This window comes from Centrocercus urophasianus, unplaced genomic scaffold (genome assembly GCF_019232065.1).
Source record: "Centrocercus urophasianus isolate 14NV4802_14NV808 unplaced genomic scaffold, USGS_Curo_1.0 seq_9, whole genome shotgun sequence".
In the NCBI taxonomy this organism is placed as follows: Eukaryota; Metazoa; Chordata; class Aves; order Galliformes; family Phasianidae; genus Centrocercus; species Centrocercus urophasianus.
In genome coordinates, this window is record NW_024885532.1 from 29,428,646 (window position 1) to 29,450,138 (window position 21,493).

The 21,493-nt window shown below is 38.7% G+C and overlaps 1 protein-coding gene across 2 annotated transcripts in view; it reads right to left on the reverse strand.

Annotated features, from left to right (window-relative positions):
• Nucleotides 1-13,822, reverse strand: part of B3GLCT (beta 3-glucosyltransferase) — a 46,961-nt gene extending 33,139 nt beyond the window's left edge. For both annotated transcript variants that reach the window (XM_042839127.1, XM_042839126.1), the window contains exons 1-4: nucleotides 13,724-13,822; nucleotides 7,165-7,226; nucleotides 4,471-4,510; nucleotides 362-471 (exon numbers count right to left, since the gene is read on the reverse strand). In XM_042839127.1, the coding sequence (XP_042695061.1) occupies nucleotides 362-471; nucleotides 4,471-4,510; nucleotides 7,165-7,226; nucleotides 13,724-13,811 (300 nt within the window). In that variant the 5' untranslated portion in view covers nucleotides 13,812-13,822. The remainder of the gene's footprint in view (nucleotides 1-361; nucleotides 472-4,470; nucleotides 4,511-7,164; nucleotides 7,227-13,723) is intronic.
• Nucleotides 13,823-21,493: the final 7,671 nt, after the last annotated feature.

The following is a 21,493-nucleotide window of genomic DNA, read 5'->3' on the forward strand; positions in this document are numbered from 1 at the left end:
ATTTTAATACCAAAAATATTTTAATTAATTTTACTTAAAAACAAAAACAAAAGATTACACTCTTACAGTAATACAGGTAAACCTCCACACTTTTTTAATCACTTCTATATCAAATGCCATTCAAACCTAAAAAGTTATTCTACAAAAATGTATAGTTCAAATTAAAATTATTTAGTGATAAATTATGATATTAAATCAGTGAATAATCATTGAAACAGTTTTTATACAAGCATACAGAAGACAATAAAAGGAATACAGTAGGTCAGAAAAGGGTGAAATATAAAAGCTTTTCTTTCTTTCTGTTACTAATACACAGAAGAAACATACATAACAAAATACAATCTGTAAAATCTAAACGTACCTTTCCAAGATCTGCAGTCTGTTTTAAAATATCTCTTTTTAGATCTTCTGCTCTTTTGGAATGAAAGGAATTGCTTTGACTCTGGATGACAAAGATAACTTCTTTTAATTCTGTGAACCAGAAAATAAAAAGATTTCAAGACAAAAGTAGTTATTTTCAGTTTTGCTCCCGGGGCACTGAAAACCCAGGTATGTGTGGGGGAATTTATTATAAAGGAAGCAATTTCTTTAGTTACACAAATATTTCACGAAACAGTAAAAAGGCATCATTTAACACACACAAATCTAAAACAGTCCCTTTAAAAGATTAACTTATAAAAGCATGACATGAGGATGAGATCTGAAGCAACAAAGAAACTTAAGCACACAATAATATTAGCCATATTAGACCTATGACAGCACAAAGTTGTCAGTTAAATGTTTTTCTGCTTTTCCTCAGTATCTTTTTCACTCCATTTATTAATTTATTTTCCAAGATAAACACTGAAAGTATAAAATTGTGCAGACATCATAAGCACTGACATACAGCTACGCTTAGATTTCAGTTTTTTTTGCCCGTGTAGCATTCCCTCGTACTCTGACTCACTCTATAAACTACTTAAAAAAAACCTTCACAATAAAATCATATGAATACCAACTACTGACTAACTAGCACTAAATCTACTAAATTACCTATGTAGAAATTAAAATCAGTGCAAAAGTTAAAATTACACTTAATTGATGCTACTGAGTGCCAAAGGGTTAAATCTACATGTAGAACATTAAGAATATCCCAGAGACAAAAAGCAACAACTACACAGTATACAATTACTGCTGTAGTATCAGAACACTTACAGATATGCAAACAGCTGAATTACCTTCAGTTTCACTTACAGTGCATTCAACAGCTGTGATATCCCACAGCAGAATTCTTTCTAAGAGTAATCTAACATCCAATTTTGTATTAGTGCTTGAAACCCACAGAAATAGTTTCCTCTCTACAGACACTTTAAAATACTTTCTAAGAGGAAATATATATGGTATTAAAGTATCAGTGGAAAGCATGTATAATTTAAAACTGTTCATTGTACACATAAATTGTTTCTCAGGTTGAGAAGTAGTCAACCAAGCAAAACAAAGAGCAGAGTGTTTTGGAAGATTAGTAACCAGCAGTCTCTGATGCACTAGGTTTATTTCATTGTCTTCTTTTGTTTTCCTAAGGATTTTCCATATCTGGAAAATATCTTTGATGGTCTCAAATGCTCTCTGATTGGAAAAGCAGGTTGAGTTCACAGAGGAAAAAAAAAACCGAAATTAGGAAGCAGGAAGGTTGAAACCTTCTGTGTCCTAATATAGCTATATCTCACTGCTGAGTGGAATGGAGTGTTAGCGAGCTTTTAACAACCCGTTGTCAGCAATGTGCACCTTAGATTATGCACTGACTCTGTGCAACATAGAATCATAGAATTCTTAGAGTTGGAAGGGACCTCTGAGGGCCATCTAGTCCAACTCCCCTGCAGTGAACGGGACACCCGTTCCAACACTCAAGTTAAATGCTGCCTTGAGTTCCCAAAGAAACTGAAGTCAGTACAGTAGTTCCATTAAACATGCTGCTTACCCAGTGATCTTTCCACTCCGCTGTCTTGACCCTACACTGTAATTAGCTCCACTGATTTTCAATACTAATGCCATCTACTTCATTGAAACAATGATACGTATTCAATAAATGTGCTCAATTATCTACTCTGTCCATACACACCAACAAAATGTTATGTATGTTCTCAGAAATCATGATGTATATTATACTCATGCAACTGCAAAATTTTCAGCAAGAAGTGTTACTCCCAGGATCCAACCATCACATTTCAGCATATGACAGATGAGTAATTGCTACACTTACTTAAAATAGTCTTACCTCCAGAACAGACTTGCTTTTGTTATTCAGATACACTAAAAACTGAAAATAGTGCTGGTCAGCTATGTAGGCTATCACTTGGGGTCAAATGTACCCACCATTAAAGTACCTACATGCCCATCTGATGGGCAGAACTTTTTGCCAAGGTGTGGCAATGGTGATGCAACACTGGCAGTGGTCTTATGGTTGGGCTGTAACACATCTGTGCAAGAAGCTCACTGAGCACCAGCCAATCCTGAAAGCGGCATCACATGCTGATCATGAGAACACAAAGTTCAACCATATACACACTTGTCTTCTCAGTGACTGAAACATCAGTGTTTCGATACTTGTCTTCCGAGTCTAGGCTAAGGAATTTCCAAAGACCTTTCACATCTCTGAAAGGAAGACTACAGATAGTAACTTTGCTTCCTTGTCACAAAAGGTACAGCTTATTTATAAGAAAACAGAATTTTCTTGTGTAACAGTTTGAAAAAGATGAATGAAAAATCACAGGAACTAAGAACCATCAAGAAAAAAAAAACACTGTCCCAAGTCCTTTTATTTTACAGTATCCACAGAACTGCTTGACAACATACAAATTAGAAAAAAACCTTTCTTAGGAAGAGGTTGGGTCTCCATTTAAAAAAGATAGAGAACACAGGTAATGATGCATCAAGTCCATCAAGTCCAGCTTATTGTCTTCAACAGCAGTGATAAGAAACATGATGTGGGAAGAGTGCACAATCTTCACTTACACAGTGCTGCTCGTACCCTACCAGCATGCACAACTACTGCATTAGGAAATGCTGGAAGATAAATAACTGGCTGCTTCTCTTTCCATCTCTTTACAGATTTGTCCTTAATTGAAACTACCAGTATTGTCTGCTTCCACAACCTACTGTTGCAACACATACCTCAAATTTGTTACCTAACACATAAAATACCTTCGTCTGCTTTTAAGCAAAACAAAATGAAACAACAGCAAAAAAGTCAACAAACCACAGATGATAGTAGATACATCACCAATGCTTTATTATAGTACTTTTAAGTATAAGTTTCCTAAGAAATGGCATTATATAAAAAGCTGTGAAAACACAGATTATATTAAAAGTTATGGCAAAAGCGGAAAAAAAAAAAAAGTCTGTCAATGCATCCCTGGATGTTTTATGAAGTGAGACACAAGAAGTCTGTAAGGAGTGATAAAAAACCACAATGAGAACCAAACAGCAACGACCTGGCTGTGTGGCTGTGCTATGAGATTCAACAGAAAGAGACAAAAGAACATAGAGAAATAGGAAAGGGATTTTGTCGGACACCACATAAGGAAAGGCAATCTGAAAAATAGAATAAAAAACCTTCTGTTAAAAGGCCCTGACTTTTCAATGTAAAATGGGAGATCACTGGGATAAAGGATTTAATTATTTTCCACGTAGTTATCTGCACTAGGGACACAGCTTGGAATCAAATCCAAAGAAGTCCAACACAAAACCAACCAACCAAAAAACCCAAAACTTCTCAGTACCATTAAGAGTTCTATTACCAACTCCAGTACAAGCATGATAAATGTTCCTGGTGGTCATCTTTGATGTCAGAATGAACTCCCAAATTCTCAGAAGCTGCTACAACAGAAACATGGTCAAACTGCCTCTTTTTAGAACAAGATCATCTAGGCGCTCAACCTTGCATGAGTGAGAAGTACCACTGCAGTTCAAATTTATTTCACTATTCAGAATGCTGTTAGTGTTTGACATCTTTCTTTAAAACTTGCTTCTGGTTGTAACAAGTAATTTGTAGTGGTTCCAGTTACTACAATTACCATGAGAACCTGGCAGATTTCATAGCACTCAGTTTCATATCACATTTTTAGCATGAAAATTGATTTTAAAAAACCTGTGTACTACACAAAGTTATGCATTAATTTCATAGTGCAAGTGCACATTTTGAGAAAATAAACTTAACTCCACTAAAATTCAAATACAAATGCAGATCAAGAAGCATATGTTTGATGAGGCTGTGCAAGCAAGGAAAAACATATTTGGGAATCAGCAACTCACTAATAATGCTGTTGAGCATTTAGTCACTGTTCACAGTTACTTTTCAAAGCATGGTTGTATTTTATTTATTTTATTTATACAAAAAAGACAACCACGTTAAAAACAGACTGAAAAAACAAATGGGATGCATGAACTTCAGTACTGGCTTAGAACAAGTTTGCACAAAACAACTTTACTTACCCTTGTTTCTTTTACTCACTGTTCCACGTTTTTCAGACTTCTAGAAGAGGAAAAGCAGAAAAAAATAGTGAGAGAACTCTTATCCATGACTCAGTTTATACTGGAGCTTTTAACACTAACAATTTCAGCTTTTTTTTTTAATGTGTATATATATACACATTAAATAATATGTGTATACACATAATTATATGTGCATATATATATCCTTTGTGATCAAAGCACAAAGTTTGGAATAAGAAACTGTACAATATATACATGCATGTATAAAAAAACACTTCTACTCATGTGTGATGCACTATCAAACATCCATCAAAGCATCACTCTTAAGAAAAATCCAAACAGCAATTTATGTCAAAACAGTAAATATGAAAAGGTTGGGATTTACTCAGGTCAGGCATTACATACTGGTCCATTTGTCACACAGTTTTAATAGTGTTTAAGGACTGGCAACATTGGCACTGCCCTTGTATCAGAAAATGGGAAACAAAGACATAAAAAATATCTCTAGAGTACATTGAGCTGCTTCTCAGTAACAGACGCTGGGTGGAAACGTATTGTTTAAGAACTGATGACTGGGGGAGAGATATCAGACTAGAGAAATAGCTTTACACTTCCTACAGAAATTGTAGGAAGGAGAGTCTCCTTTTATTGCCTTCCTGTGCCTTCCTGCTAGCACCTCAGTGCTTCTGTTTGTCTGAATGTGAAACCAAAATTGTCTTTATTAATTGCATAAGGATGTTCTTAAGATTTATCTTAGTTCAAGTGTTTTGAGTCCTTCACATAGAGAAATATTGTACTTAGCACTCTCCAGGAGTAAGCCTTAATAAAGTTTTCCTATCCTTGTGACAATTACTGTTTAGAAGCTTGCTTTTTCTCTTTTTTTTTTTTTTTTAATGCCAATCCATTTAACTCTTTTAGTTCTGTTTGCATCAGGTGATTTCTCCTTTGTCCAGATCTGATTTTACACTGATAAATAATCAGAAAAGCAACTACATACACATTGTAATCTATGAGCAGAGCAGTAACTAAGGTAACATACAAACCAAAGTAAATTTCTCAGATTACCTTCCAGAAAAGACACAGGAGAAAAAAAAAAACAATAAAAATTGCTTCCTCAGCAACAGACACAGCAACAGAATCCAGGCCAGAGCAAACTGAAAGTCTGGTCATCTCTGGAAGCCATGAGGTAAACTTACTATACATAGGACTTACACGCATTCCACTCTGAAATAAAAGAGTAACAATCCAATCCCTTGCCGTTGGGTTCAGAAAGGCCTTTCATTCTAAGCACAGAAATCTATGTATTCAAATGAGTCAGCATTAAAATAATTAACTACATAAATTTATATGCCAGACACACATTAGACACCAAATGCTACTGAAAGACCCTAAGCATCCTTAACATTTTATGCAAGTGGTAATTACACCTTAATGTTGAATTGAGGCAACTAGTAGAAATCTTTCACAATTTCACTTTCACAATTCTCACCCTTCCAGATATGTTTTCCCTAGTATGCAGCTCCTCTCAAACTGGAATGAGACAGCATTGGCATTTCACAGAGAGAAACATGTAAGTAATGAAAACAGGATTACATTATCCAGGCTCCCAGATATATGATAGCAGATCATGAATTTGCAATGGGGATCTTTTTAAGTCATGTAAACTACTGTAGATTCAGCAATCATCATTAAGAGCAAATTTAAAAACACATCTACTTCTATTGCATTTGATGCAAGATCAAATTTAGATCAAATCTAGATTTAAATGGCTTTTCTAGATTCTAACTTTTTATTAGTTCCACTATTTCTGATTTTTCCTCTTTAAATCTTGTTTATGTATACACACATCTGCTACAAATGTACACACGTGCATATGTGTATTTTATATATATAAAAATTTGTATTTAGAAGCTTGTTAAAGGAATGCACACACACACAATTCCCCTTATGCTCTTCAACTGACAGTAGGACTACTTCTGACTATTCATTCTTCTAATCTATTAATCTAAAATTTCATATGCAAGCTTTACTTGGGATGCAATATGGGTAGCAAAAAGTCATTCAGCCAATTGGACAGCCATATTCCTTTCCTTGCACAGTATATTTAACAAAAATGGAGAAGAAAGGAAAACCATCTCTGAAGTAATAACAGTTACGTGTTCAAAATGATTCTAGTTAGATGTAACAGCACTATCTGCCTGTAGAAGCTACATAAAACAGCAAAGTTTGGTTGGATGTTTTTGTTTTTTACCTATAATTTTCTAATGGACTCCTCTGCTGATCTTGGAAAAACAAAATAACTTTTCTCAATTATTATTCTGTTCCACATCATCACAAACAAACAAACAAACAAACAAACAAAAACCCTAATTATCATAACGAAAATGTCAACATAAATCAGAAAATGCAACGTAAGGAAGAATCAAAGGTGGTAAGTTTATTCCACTAGTACTGAGAGTCCGTGAGATAAGATGCTAGCAATGCTGGAAGACTAGTGTAACATATACAATGTGTGTCCCACAAAAGGTATCTTAAGAAGTCTGACACACCAGAAGGATGTCAAGCGGCAGTTCATATCACTGAAGTCACTGATCAAACTAATCCATGTCATGGATGTAAACTTGCTCTACACATTTATAGATGAATTTATAACGGCTGTAATATGTTTCTGCTTTGGCAATTAAAATTTATTACCTGCAGCACTGGTACTTCAGCTTTATCTTCTGCATCTTCAAGAACTGCACTTAAAGCAAAACCTGAAAGAAAAAGCAGACATTTTTTTTCAAATTATAGGAACTTGTTTTCATACGTGACAAAGCTCTGAAGCAAAATTATTATTGTTATTATTATTATTATTATTATTGTTTACATTAAACGATACTATTTTGATGATAACCTTAATGAATATTCTGTGAGAATCTGTGTCTTTAATACCTGGCAATTCTATTCCTATGCATCGCTAGGAAAAGAAGTCACTCTGATGTGAAGCCAATTTATCTTGGTTAGGTAAATCCCATATAAAAAAAAAGAAAAAACACACCTGTTCAGTCATTCATTCACCTAACACCAGCATAATGTGCTGTCACATGGAGGAATCTGTATTCCTCTCTGTCTTTAGGCTGAAGTTCAGATTATCAAAATGGAATCACAGATACGATATCACTGAGGTAAAACTGTGTCAAATTTGAAGATGGTTATTTTGCATCTTGAATGCTCTCTCTGAACAAGTTCAGCTGCTGATGTCTCGAGATCCAAACAAATATTTAAAAGAGACCCAAAAGAGCTAATTTACACAAACCTAGTATCATCTAAAATCTTTCATACTGACACCACGCTGTGCATATATTTTTGGATTGCATTAGACAAAAAATCCTAAGAAAAGGTTTTATAATTTTTTGGTTCCTTTCCTGCTGATGCAGTCTCAGCAATTTGTCTCAGTTTGCTCATTTGCAAAGCAGTAATTCTATTTTAAGTAAGAAAACCTAAGATTCTTCATAAGGATTCTTTTTCTTAAACTTACTAAAGATACACAAATTAACGCTAATTGCCATCACTTGAAAGGAACTAAAGGTCCTATTAATCATGATCAAGTACATAATTTTCTTAAAAACTGAGAAAAACACAGCACATTAAAACAAAGTGCTACACTGCAATTTTAAATTATTTACCATTCGAAACTGATTTCAAAGTGAATTACTAGCAACTCTCAATTCCTTAGACTGGAAAACAGAAACATAGGAAAGGGAGAAGTTGTTCAAAGCCTGTGATGCTCCATCTCTGGTTACCTACAAGACTCTGCTCTTCCAACCGGGGACTGAATTTCATTAAATACCTTGGAGTTGTGTAATACAGCAGACTTGCATTAACAACAGCCAAATTTCAAGACAACATCTAGCCAGAAAGAAGAAAACAGTGTACAAATAGGGGCTGTGTGTGTCAAAATATTCATGGAATATTTTATACTTCTATTTCAAAAGGGCACAGTAAATATTTCAATCTTACTATTATACTCCTTGCTGACAGCATGTTCTGATCATCACCTTCCCTCACACAAAGCAGATCCACACGTTCTACTAGACACAATCCGAATTACAAGAACAAAACAAAACACCCTTATTTTGGGAAATGTACTGATTACACAATATTAGCATGAAGAATAATCACCCCATAAATTTGGCTTATTTGCAGAGCTGCAAGTAAGCAGAATTTTCACAACATTCAGGTTTTATTACATATCTGAGGCACGGCATACAGAGACCTGAAACAGCCATGATTGACAGGAGATGCTGCCTCTCACCATAATATTAAATAACCCATGTCACACAGCTTCTAGAGTTTATAAAATATTAATGTCCTCTATCCTTGAAACAGAACAAACAATATTCAGATAACCCTGAAAAAAAAGAGCTATTCCTATTATTTTTTGAGAGCCCATAATCGTAAGAAAAGGTTCCTTTTCTTATTTTAATAACCAACTTCATCTTTGCATCACAGATCCACTGAACACTTGAGGTTGGAGAGGACCTCCAATGATCACACAGTCCAACTGCACCAGTCGAAGCACGGTAAACTGGAATAGACTGTCCATTATCTACTAACATTATCTACTAACAGTATTTCCTAGGACACAGATAAATAATAAAAAACTTATTGCCCTTCATGTGTTTGGAAATGGTTCCTGGGATTATCTGCTCCATCCCTTTCACTAAAGCAACACAGATTCTTGATCTTCTTAAAGACAAGCATGATATCTGCTCTCTTCTAGTCAAGAAGTGGCCATCTATCCAGAGCTGCCATGCAGTGAGAATGTCAAGCTCTGTCAGCATTAGCAGATGCCTCCCACCAGGCCCCATGATTTCTGTATGTTCCATTTGCTTATATGTTCCCCTAAACTGGTACTTCTTAAGTCTCCCTTGCTCCAGACCCTCCCACAAGTTTTATCACAGCCCTGGCACTGCTAACAGAAGGTCTTAACAGTAGAGACCAAGGAGAAGAAGATTTTGAGTTCCTCATTCTCTTCCACACCCATTCTCACCATCTCACATCAACCATTCTGTAGCAAGCCCACTTTTTCCCTATTGTCACTTTTGCTGTGGATACACTGTAGAAGCCCTTCTTGTCTTCCACACCCCTCACCTTCAGCTGGGCTTTTGTCTTCCTAAGCAAATCACTGCACACACAGCATCCCTGTATTCCCATGGTGACCTGATCTTATTTCTACCTCTTGCATAGTTCCTTTTTTGAGTTTTACCAGGAACTTTCTCACCCATGTGGGCTTCCTGCCATCTCTGTCTGCCACCCTGTATGTGGGAATGGACCACTCTTGAGCTTGCAGCAGGTGAACCTTGGAAATCAACCAGCAGTCCTGGACCACTTCCCACATCCATCTTTCTGTACTGTTGAAGGGGCAACAGAACGAATAAGCCTGGCTAAAAATGTTTTTTGTTGTAGCTGTCCTTACATACAAGGAAATGTCAACACTGACACATACCATTTATTAAGCTGAAATCTGACAGTGATGAAGGTTCAGTTTCTCCATGTGCCATTATTCTTACTCTCAGTGGTTCCAGACACACAGCTTCCCACTCTTTTCCAATGTATAAACATATTGAAATGATTCTTTATCTTTTATGTTAAATGTAAGAGTACATGTAATTTTTTCCCAAGCTGATACATTTTGAAGATGAGACAAGAACTGTTCTGATTATTTTTAAACTACTGAGGAACCACTCACTGATCAGACTGGCACCATGAAGCCTCAAGATTCTTCAACAGCAACTACACTTTTCATTCAGGCAGAGCATAAGATTTTATTTAGCAATGAGTTTGCCACAGTCCCTCTACAACCTTATCAGCAAATCCATTATGCTCACACAGTATAATTTAATATGAGCAAAGCAGTCTTCAGAACTACACAGGTATACACTTGTGGGGTAACAAGTCTACCAAGATGAAGTGTTCTGGCTACGCAATCTATCAGCCTGGAAAGAACTATCCTCTTCCAGAGATTTACTAGAAAAAGGGTGAAGTGTAAACAAGATTCTTAAGACCAGCTGGTGTAATGCTTACCAACACAGGTAGTCTGGAAACACAGTGCCTAGGAGTCAATGACCCTCTCTAAGACAAATCCATCCACCCACTTTTCAATCCCAACTACATGCATGCAGGCAGTACCACACTAACTTGTGTAACACACAAACTGCAAACACTGTGGAAAGCACGTTTTCTCATTTTGCAAACATTACACAAGCACAAGGAGTGACAACCTATGTCTGGGAGATTTGAGATGCCATGTTAAAAAAAAACAAAACAACACAACAAAACAGTAACTTTTCCAAATATCACTACTAGTTCAGAAAAACGGGTATTTCTTTCAGCACAGACTTCCCTATGAAGGGCACCAATCTCTGCAGCTGCAGGTTTGTCTGCCAAAGTCAGAATGTCCTCCAATCCCTTTGAGTTTGTTGGTGCAAGACAAACCTCAAGTGGGCCACTGACTTATCCAAGAGCATACAAAATCTATTAACAAGAAGAAACCGACTACCTGGTAAAAGTTCAGACTCTGTGGCCACCACCGCAATGAAAAAGGCTATGGTATAAACTGTACAACTGTTTATTGTATTGTACAACCTCACAAACAAAGCTATCTGAGGAGAACAAAACAAAACAGCAAGACACTGAGTATCGTAACGTTGTATTTCTCTCTTGGCAATTTAATGCACTGTGCACATTGATGTCTGTTAGCACACACAGATATTCATACTGGCAAAAGCAGCCAGAAGCTGAACATGTCAATTGCCAGTCCTCCCCTCCTAGTTGCTCATGAACAGAGGCAAAGTAAGAAAGCAAAGAAATTTTAGGCAGATTTTAAAGCTCTTTCTTTTCATCAATCTTATCTTTATTTCCTTTGGAAGTAGGGATAAAATCAACTGAAAAAGCTGGACAACATTTCTGAATCAATTTCCACAAAAACTAGAAGCTTAATCAGAGAATGAAATATAAGCAGCTTCAATTGCGAATTATGTTCTCAAGTGTCCCATTATTTCAGCTGGAATTTTTGTGAGTTAGGAGACTTGTTTATGGCACTATAATGGGGGGGCCCGCGGCGGAGATGAAAGGAAAAAAAAAATCCAACCATTTCTTGTTCAGCAGCTGAACTGCAGGAATATGTGCCAACAACTAGGAAAGTGCAAGTAAGTATTGTAGCACTAAAATGCAATACATTATGTAACTATAATGTTACAAAATCATATTGTAAATGCAGAAGTAATCCCCTTTTTCAGCACAGTGCCCCTTCAAGCATAAGCAGTTTTCAGGTATCTACGATTGTATATGGAAAAGATGTTAAAAACTGAGTTATTTCCTTTGATTCCATAGACAAAATCCATTTCAGCACAAAGAGCACGTGCCTGGCATCTTCCTCTTTGATTCAGGTCTGTCCGAACCCAGAGTCATTCCAACCATCCCACCAGGCTGTGGGTCGACTTAAATGAGCTACAGAGTTACGATTTTATGACTTCTATACAACAAATGTTCCGCTGGAACAGGTTGCCCAAGAAGGTTGTGGATGCTCCATCCCTGGAGGTATTCAAGGCCAGGCTGGATGTGGCTCTGGGCAGCCTGGTCTGGTGGTTGGCAACCCTGCACATAGCAGGGGTTGAAACTAGATGATCATTGTGGTCCTTTTCAACCCAGGCCATTTATATGATTCTACAGAAATCACAGTAACAACCTGCAGTCAAATATGTTGCGCTCAATAAACAGAATACTTAAAACAATCTCCCTGCACTTCAAATCATAATTTAATGAAAAGCCTATTTTTGTTTTGTTTGGGGATTCATGGTTTCCCCATGCCTTAATTTTCAAAAAACATAAGTCTACCAATCGGCATGATTCCAGAGAAAATCTGCACTGCCACTGTTAGTCAAAGAGATAGGATCTTCCACAATTAGACAGCACAAGAGCCTTAGGAGGCAAAATAAATTAGCTACGTGCATTTACATGCAAGTTTTTGTAACACATTTTCATTGATGCTGCCTTAACAACATCAAAGACCCTGATGGAGCCAGGTAAAGTGAAGACTAGAGAGAAAGCAAGGGGAGGGAGTACAGGAGGTGATGCAACAAATATCCACATCTGAAGCCTTTCATAAAACAAAAGCAACTCAATTTTTTTTTTTACTGCATTTCTTTAAGCTCATGTAGAAGGCAGCTGAATTCATCACTGTGAACCACTGAAAAGCCAGTGAGCACTGCATACACCTGTATCATAATAAAAGGTGACCAAGAAAAGCTGTGAAAGAAAAGGCATCATCACTATTCCTTCCAATTGTCTGAATACTATACAAACAAAATCATCTGAATACATTTTCCCGTTCTGCAAGCTGCCACCTGCAAGCTGGATTTTCTACAACGGCTTAACTGCTAACAGACACGCTGCTTCTCTTCTGTGAAATGCAGTCCAAATTATTACTTTTCCATGGACAAAGTTGATAGTTTTGCAAATTTGCCAGCTGAAAAACATATGGCATTTATTAAAGGGAGAATTTGAAAATTAAGTATTTTTAAAGCAGAGGAAAGCCCTGACACTACAAAAAAAGCTTCAGGTGGATGGATTCTATAGTAAGATCAACTAAAGCAAGAATCCAAGCTGTTAGACTTCTGCCTTCTAGCTGTAAGTATCCACAAAAAACACATCTATACATAAATGCACAGGGAAAATTGAAGCTGCTGTCCTCTGACAGTCAGAAGTTCTGTGTGCTATAGCACCGGAGCAAAACTACTTGCTCTAAGAGTCAGATGCAGCGTTAGGAAGAGCAATAAGATACCAGGACTCCAAAACTCAGTCTGCGTGGGTAAAACGAAAAATGTTCTGCAGCCAAAAAGCCAAACATCACCCTTTACTTTGCTGGAAAACGGATGTGCCGGCACGAAGCTTTATTTTTCCTTCACGCTGACACCCACCGCCCGCTCTCGGCGCTATCTCCAACACGAGGACGAGCGGCCCCGCGGCGCTTCCGAAGCCAACCCGTAGCGCGGGCAGCCGGGTGCCTCTCCCACGCCCGGCCCACAACAAACTTCAGGGGAAGGGGCACCTCCTCCACACGGGGCGGGACGACGGGGCAAGGAAGCCGCCGCGACTCCGCCATGCCCCCCGCGTCCGGCTCCGTCCCGCGCCCCTTTCCCGCTTCCGCGCCCCGGCTTCCCTCCCTTCGCCCCGCCGTGCCGTCCCGCCTAGGGCCCCGCACACTCACCCCGGGTGCGGAGCGGCGGGAGGAGAAAGACGACGTGGGCGCAAGCGGCCAAAAGGAGCCAGCGGCTGCGGCCGGGATCCCGAGACATCTTGGCGAGGGCCGCCGAGCCGCTCGGGGCGGAGGGAGGAGGAGCGGGGCGCAGAGCGCCCGCTGCCCGCCTCTGCCGCAGGAGCGCGGGCGAGCGGCCTCCGGCGGGTGGCGGTACCGCCGCCAGCTCCCTCCTCCCCTCCCACCCCCACCAGGGCCCGGCAGGACCGGGCGCCAGCGCCGGGAGGAGGCGGAGGGGAGGCGGAGTGCGGCCGCGGCGCCCTCTGGCGGGCTACAGTGGATCCGCCTCGCTAACGAATCGCTAACAAATCCCCGTTCAGGGTTACGGACTGAATACCCGACACGGAAACCTAAACCCCTCCTAGTAAGTGTAGCTTCCCATAGGCATCGTCAAACGTCAAGCATCTGTTACCAAAAGCAATACATGGTGTCTTTAATTCTTAGTGCTACATTAAGAAACTGGAAAATTTCCATAGAACATCCTCCAAAAAGGTTTGTTTGTTAAACAAAATGTATATGTTTTTTTAATTATTATTAGCTTCATCTCTCATTAACAAATCTAAATATCAATCAAACGATATTCAGCACTCATATAGGATCATGGTCCAAATTAGCAAGTAGCCCAATACATCTCTAGAACAAACCTCATGCCATTACCAAACAGGAGCAGAGTGCTGGAACAGGCTGCCTGCAGGTGGTGGAGTCTCCTTCTCCAGAGATATTGAAAACCCACCTGGATGCCTTCCTGTGCAACCTGCAGCAGTGAACCTGCTGGGCTGGGCTGGGTGATCTCCAGAGGTCCCTTCCGACACCTACAACTGTGAATCTGTAAACCTTCAGGCAGCCATTTCATAATTACCCATGTAACAAGATGGCTCTTGCACTGTCCTCACCAGGAACAGACCTCCAGTCATACATCGAATATGCAAGGCCTTGGGGCTGCTGCCAGTCAGTATTGCTCCACATGCACTTTCTCGACCTGCCTGCACCGCTATTTCATTTTGTTTCACTGAGACAGCCTTTCCTAATAGAACAAGTGCCCAAGACCAATTTTACAATTGCCTATCTTTGTTCAGCTGCAGATCAATGAAGAAAGATAAAAAATATCGAAACTTGTTCACAAACAAAAAATGACCCCCTGCGGATTGTGGAGTGAGGATAAAGAAGCCACCAGCACAAACATATTCCTGTGAAGAACTGCACAGGCTGACAGCTTGCTGGACATGCCTCCCATCAGAAAGGAACTGCCAGCCTTCAGACCCAGTGGAGCAACAGAAAGGTGAACTTAACAGTAGGAAAAGGAGTAGAGAACAAGCAGTGTTATTTCTCCTTCTCTAACAATCAGATTTGTAATAATAATGATAAGATTATTTGCATTTCATTTATACTAAACAAGAAATGATTGGCTTCGCTTACATGTAAGGCATGGTTTCTCTTTGCCTTCAAACACAATTTTGAGTGTGACACCCAGTGCCTCTAGGGAGAAGTCTGAGGGGCAACCTCATGGCTCCTCAGAGGGAGCAGAGGGACAGCGCTGATCTCTGCTCTGGTGACAACGACAGGAACAAGGATACATGGAGCAGCGTCAGGAGGGGCAGCTGGGGGTCAGGGAAAAGTTTTTCACCAGAGGGTGGTGGGCATGGAACGGGCTGCCCAGGGCAGTGGGCACAGCCCCGAGCTGCCAGAGCTCAGGGAGAGCTTGAACAACATAAAAATTGGATTTGGGGTGGTTCTTTTTGGAGCCAGGAGCCAGACTCAGTGATCTTCTTGGGTCCATGCTAACTTGGGACATTCTATGATTCTAAGAAATATTTCTCATACTGGGTACTTACAGTCATGAATTCCAGTCAGGTGTGCGTATACACATTTTCCTATCAAATACAGAAGATTTCCATCACTCACACTCCCCTCCTACCAACCCAATTATTCAGTAAATGTTGATCTCACTTGTAAACCATAAACTTTTCTGTTTTCAAACCAGTAAGCCCAACAGCTAACCTGAACTTTTCCTAGAAAGTCTGTATCTTTTAGATTTACTGCATTAGTTTTCTGACAGATCAAGCATTCAATAGGGTAACTTAAGTAAGCCAGAGAAGTGATTTTAAAGATGAATGGAAAACTTTTCACCGTGATAAATGTTCTCTCTCACTGCAAGTTCATCTATGTCATTGTAACTTAGCAGAAGACATCACACTTCCCTTTATATATCAGTAGAAATATAACAGGCAGACTTTCTTGGGGGAACAGACTTGCTTAATCTATTTGTATATCCACCTTATATTACAGGATATTGAAGAGAAAGGGAAAACAGGACACAAGAGTGAGCAAATCCAATTCGTTATTTGCCTTACAGAACAATTTCTTGTTGCTGATTGAGTGACTGGCTTCAAGAATAATTATTCTTATGCAAAAGAAACAGACACCTTCATAGGATGTCTCACTGTCTGATTATATGCACATGCTCATTACTAGGAAAAGAACATGTTCAGTCATCCTTCCATTTCTAAATCCATAACGATATACATAAAATGTGTAAATCCTCCTGCAGATCACGTGTATCTCAGTTGACTGTTTTTCTTTATAAATTCCAGAAGTGTTTCCTGCCCCTTCTCCTATTCCTTTTTCTCTGTTGGTTTTCTTTATACCTGTCACAGAAATCATGCCCGCATTTGCGTTAAACATGATACTTCCCACTTTTTGATGTTTTCCTGCTCAGCGAGACAATAAGAAAAAAATCTTCTGTTCAGATGTTATCAATGTTTTGGTTTCTCACAAGTAGAAGAGAAATTTCACTAATACCTTCACTCAAAAATAGAAGTCACACATGAATTGTAATATTATCCAACTGTTAAGAAGATCACTTCAGTGTTTTAAATTTTAAGTTCAGGGTTGGGAGGAGGAAGAAATAAATCTTCTTCTTCAGTTCTACTGTGCATATAAACTCAGTTTATTTGTAACCACTCCGCTGGGAATTTCCATCTTAGAAGGGATGAAAATAATATACGTTCTGGTAAGGAATACAGAAGTTCAGAGCAACACTAAGCTTTCCTTCCTGATAGCATTACATATGTCAATAAATAACTCAACTGTAACACTGATGTAACACTGATGCTGTCCCATCTTTGAGATTAACTGAGGAGAACGTAAATCTCAAAGAAATCACATCAGATACACATAAATAGACATATTAAAATTATTTTGTACTTTATCTTTCTTGCACATTTTTTCAGCCATTAAATTTAACTAACTGTATTTCAGAATGTCCTCAGAAGTGCTCTGTGGCTTTTTTATTCTTTCTCCAGAGTCACCACGTTGGCTACAGTCACCTGTACCCCTCAACTTTTGGAATCTCTGTTGCCTTTGGTTTTACTTCATAAGATTTTTTTTTAAATTGAATAATTTAATTAGAAATTTACTTAGCTTCAGAACTAACTATTTGAAATGTTTTTATCCCATAAGACATTGACATGATGATTCAATTATAAATTATTTTAGTCCAACATTTTTGAAGAGCTATAGTATAAACTCTTTCAGAATCTGTATCTGCTGACAAATTGCTGTCATGTTAAAATTGTGGGGAAAATGTATTATTTTGATTTCTTGAGACTGTTGGGTGATGAGAGCAAGATGATTTATGCATCTGTCTTTATATTGCACACAGTCAAGGAGAAACAAGGGTAATAATTCCATAGGCAAGTATAGAGGACTGAAGCTTTTCAGCCTTGATTATATGCCATGGGCATACTGCCCACTCCTTTGGTCAAATGAACAGCTTGCCTAACAGAACTGTCAGACTTCATACTCTTTCCTATTTTGTCTCCTGCTGCTTCCATCTGACACAAAATTGCCTGTACCAAGCATATCTGAGCTCACTGTATTTTCCCTGCTGAAGTACAGCTATTGAAAATAGAAAACATTAGTCCTAAATTACTTGATAATGTTTTTTTTTTTTTAATTAATATACAAAAATATTACTTCTTCAATTGAAAGAGCAAAAATATAGTTGAACATTGGGGGATTTAAGTGAGCAAAACCGCGTAGAAACAGAATGCATCCATTTATTTTGAATAGCTTAGTGGCCATATCGACTACATGCCCCTTCTTGTATTCCTTCAGGAAAACAAAGAGTAGAATTGCTTCCTGTTTCCACTGTGCACAAAGTCGTAGTGGCAAAGGGGAAAACAAGGTGAATTGCTGGAGGAATGTTGCAGTACATAGTCAAATAATATCTTCTGATTCTGATAGCAACTTTTCTGCTATTTTGATGCGCTGTAAATAATGGTATTCATTCAAGCGTTGACTAAACTGCATTAGCTACTGGGATTACTGCCTCAACATGTCATGCTCTTCACAGATGTCTTCCACATATTTTTGTATTACTTTACTACTTTTGCACTGCCAACTATGACAGTTCAGGAACAAAGTCAAGAGTTGCTATGCCATTCCAACCATGGCAGCAAAAAAAAAGAATAATAAGACTTCCTGGCAGTAGGACAGACAAGCAGGCATAGTAACATCCAGAGATGTCCAAAGAGTGTGCAATATCCAAAGTAGATTTTAGTCCAGGAAAAATCCATCCTGCAAGATGATAATGCCAGAGACTTTGGGGTTTGTCTATCTCACAATTTTCAATGATAGTAATCCAAAGAAATGCAGCAGGAGTTTGTATTCTGCTCAGATCACCACAAGAAATGGCAGGAATATAGGAGCTAGTTTCTTTAACCGAAATAACTTTCCTATGAGCCAACTTGGATGTGCACAATAATCATGCTGCAGAACAAGCAGGGTTGGAAAAGCTTACTTGCTAGCAGGTAAGTCACTGCATTTTACATTTTGCGTAACTAGGTTAGGCATGGTTTTCTTATGGACCTTTGCAGCTACACTGTTCCATAAATACTTCATTTTTATCTTAAGAACTTGACACTAGAGATGATACTTGAGAGGAATCTCATCTCCAGTTGAGTAACTTAAGTACCAATGTCATTCTATAGGAACGGACACGCTCATAACATTCTGGCACATACAGTTTAAAACACCTGCTGAGTTTCTTGGATTGATACAGAGAACAGCGTGTAGAAGAACAATTTTTCCATGATCATTAGCAGCCAGGAATATTTTCCCATGTAGAGTATTTTCATGTAGAGTAAGATCATGTGGTGATCTTAGCAGAATACAAATTCCAGCTGCATTTCTTTGGATTACTATCATATAGAGTAAGATAACAGGAGGGAGTCCAAACCTCATAGATCTCAAAAGCGCTTTTGACAGTGACATCCTAGTGTTACATTCTGCCCTGGTATGTGAAGCTGCATCACATAAAATGACAAAGTACAGCAGTTACCTTCACACTGATAACTCTGGGCTACACAGGCAGCTGCTGGCCTTTCCAGTCACAAACAATTCCTGAGGGGGTGCACCTTCAGTTTGCTGGGTAACAGTCAAAACCCTGGAGAGAAAGCTGCCATTCAAGAGGCCTTAGACAAGCATGAAAACAGTGCCTTGTGTAGTTCAAGAAAAACAAATGCAGAATTCTGCAGCTGGGTCAGAATAACCTCATCTAATACCAGAAGGCTGGGTCTGACTGGCCACGGAGCTCAGCTGGAAGAGGCATGGGAGTCCTTGTAGACAAGATGAGCAGTGCCTCCGTGTGGTAATGAAGGTTGAGTGTACAAAAGGCTCCATTGGTAAGTGGTGCAATCATCAGGTCCAAACAAGTGATTAGTATCCCTAGTCATTATTTGGAGGCAGCATCTAGAGCATTTTGTATAATGTGGGGCCTACCAGCTTAAGACAGGATAATAAAGCAATGTAAATCCATGGATGGCTGCTGAGTTGCTTAAGGGCATGGAGTACATGGTGCATCAGGCAAGTCAGGTAACAGAGTTTGTTCAAACTACTAGGGAAAAAGAAAACTAAAGTAAGACTAATTGCTGTCTGCAATTACCTAGTTGGAAATCTAGAGATTTTGCTCAAAAAGTGCACAAGATAATAGGTGGTCACAGGTTGTGGCAAGGAAAATTCCACACCACAGCTAGACCAGGTTGCCCAGGGCCTGATTCAGTCTCACCTTGAAAGTCTCCACGGCAATTCTAAGTTTGCTAGCCATGACTTACATCCTGATAGCTTACATCACCTGATAATCATCCCTTGACATAAGTAAACCATCTTCTTTGCTACAGAAATAGTTTTAATAACCTGGAAAGTTCTTCTGCATCTTGATATTTGCTTAAGGTGAGCACCTGTGTCACCCTACTGACATAGGTAAAGGGAAACAAGGCCTGGGATAGTTAATCAGATAAGGGACTTATTGAGCAAAACTTACAGTAGGAACCAGAGCACTCCTTCCAGGAATTTTCAGTTATGAAATGGCCCTTAGGAGCCGTTACAGTCTGGTGTCACTTCAGAGCAACTACAGTTACTGCAGACCAGCTTAGCCTCAAGCTGTTTTAGATTATGTCCATGAGCAACCGCACACTTAGACCTACGTCATTCTGCTTTTGATTGAGAAAACCAGGTGGAACTGAAGCACAAAAAACACAGAACGTCAAGTGCAGGGTCACTTATGCACAACACCATCAAATAAACGACAAAGATGAGATAAAGTCAAAGGATGTTTAGAATATTGAGGCCAACACCATAAAAAAAATCCTACTGAAATAAAATATACAGTCCTAAATTTTAAAAAAAAAAAAAAGCTCAATTAAGACTCTGGAAAAAAAATAAATTGTTTTGTGGACATTGCCAGTATGCAATGCTGCTTAACTGTAGTAAGAAGACTTAACATAAATCACTATTTACAAAAAATACAAAAGAAAAATCATGATTTCTGAGACAATTCTTATGACATGTACAGTCAAACCCAGTAACTGGAGTACAGAAAACAACTGATTTGTTGAATTTTACCTAAAAAGCCACAAAGACTTGGTGCGCTGGGTCTGGCCAGGATGGAGTTAACTTTCTTCATAGGAGCCCATCTGCTGCCATCCTTCCACCCAGCACATCCCAACACTGAGCAAGAAGTTGGGAGGGAGCACAGCTGCAAACCTGACCTGAACTGGCCAAGGAGATATTTCATACCATGTAACCCCATTCTCCACAAAAAAAACTGGGTTGGAGGAAGAAAAGGAGGAGGTGGTTCTGATTTCCATTGTGGCCACTGCTTGGAGACTGACTGGACATTGCTCTACTATTAGACATTCTGAAACAACTGCAAAACTTAGTTCTGTACTTTTGTTTCAAATACAGCCATGAACTGAAGAAAAGAAAAGAAAAAAAAAAGATTAATCCAAATGTTGTATTCCTTTTCATTTGTTTATTCTGTCCCACACTAGTTAAAACCATATGGCCAGTCAGTTTTCAAAAGGCATTATCTGTCTATTGGCAAAATTAAACTAATAAAAAATGCTTGTAGTTATCTACAATTTGAATATTTTGTTCTGTACAATACATTTAACCCAAGGAAAAAAAAAAAAAACAGATACTGCAGCAGCTATAAGAGGTACTTGCATACCTTATACCAGTAATACATTAAATTTGAATGTGGTGTACATATCTCCCAATCTGTAATAAATTTTGTAACATGAAGATTAAAATCCAATTAGATAGACTAAATTGTGTCCTAAAAAGTAAACTACTTAGAGGAGATTTTTCATTCACAGAAGTATATAGCAGTATCCATGTGAGCTATGTCACCAATGAAAAACATTTCTTAACTCAGAAATC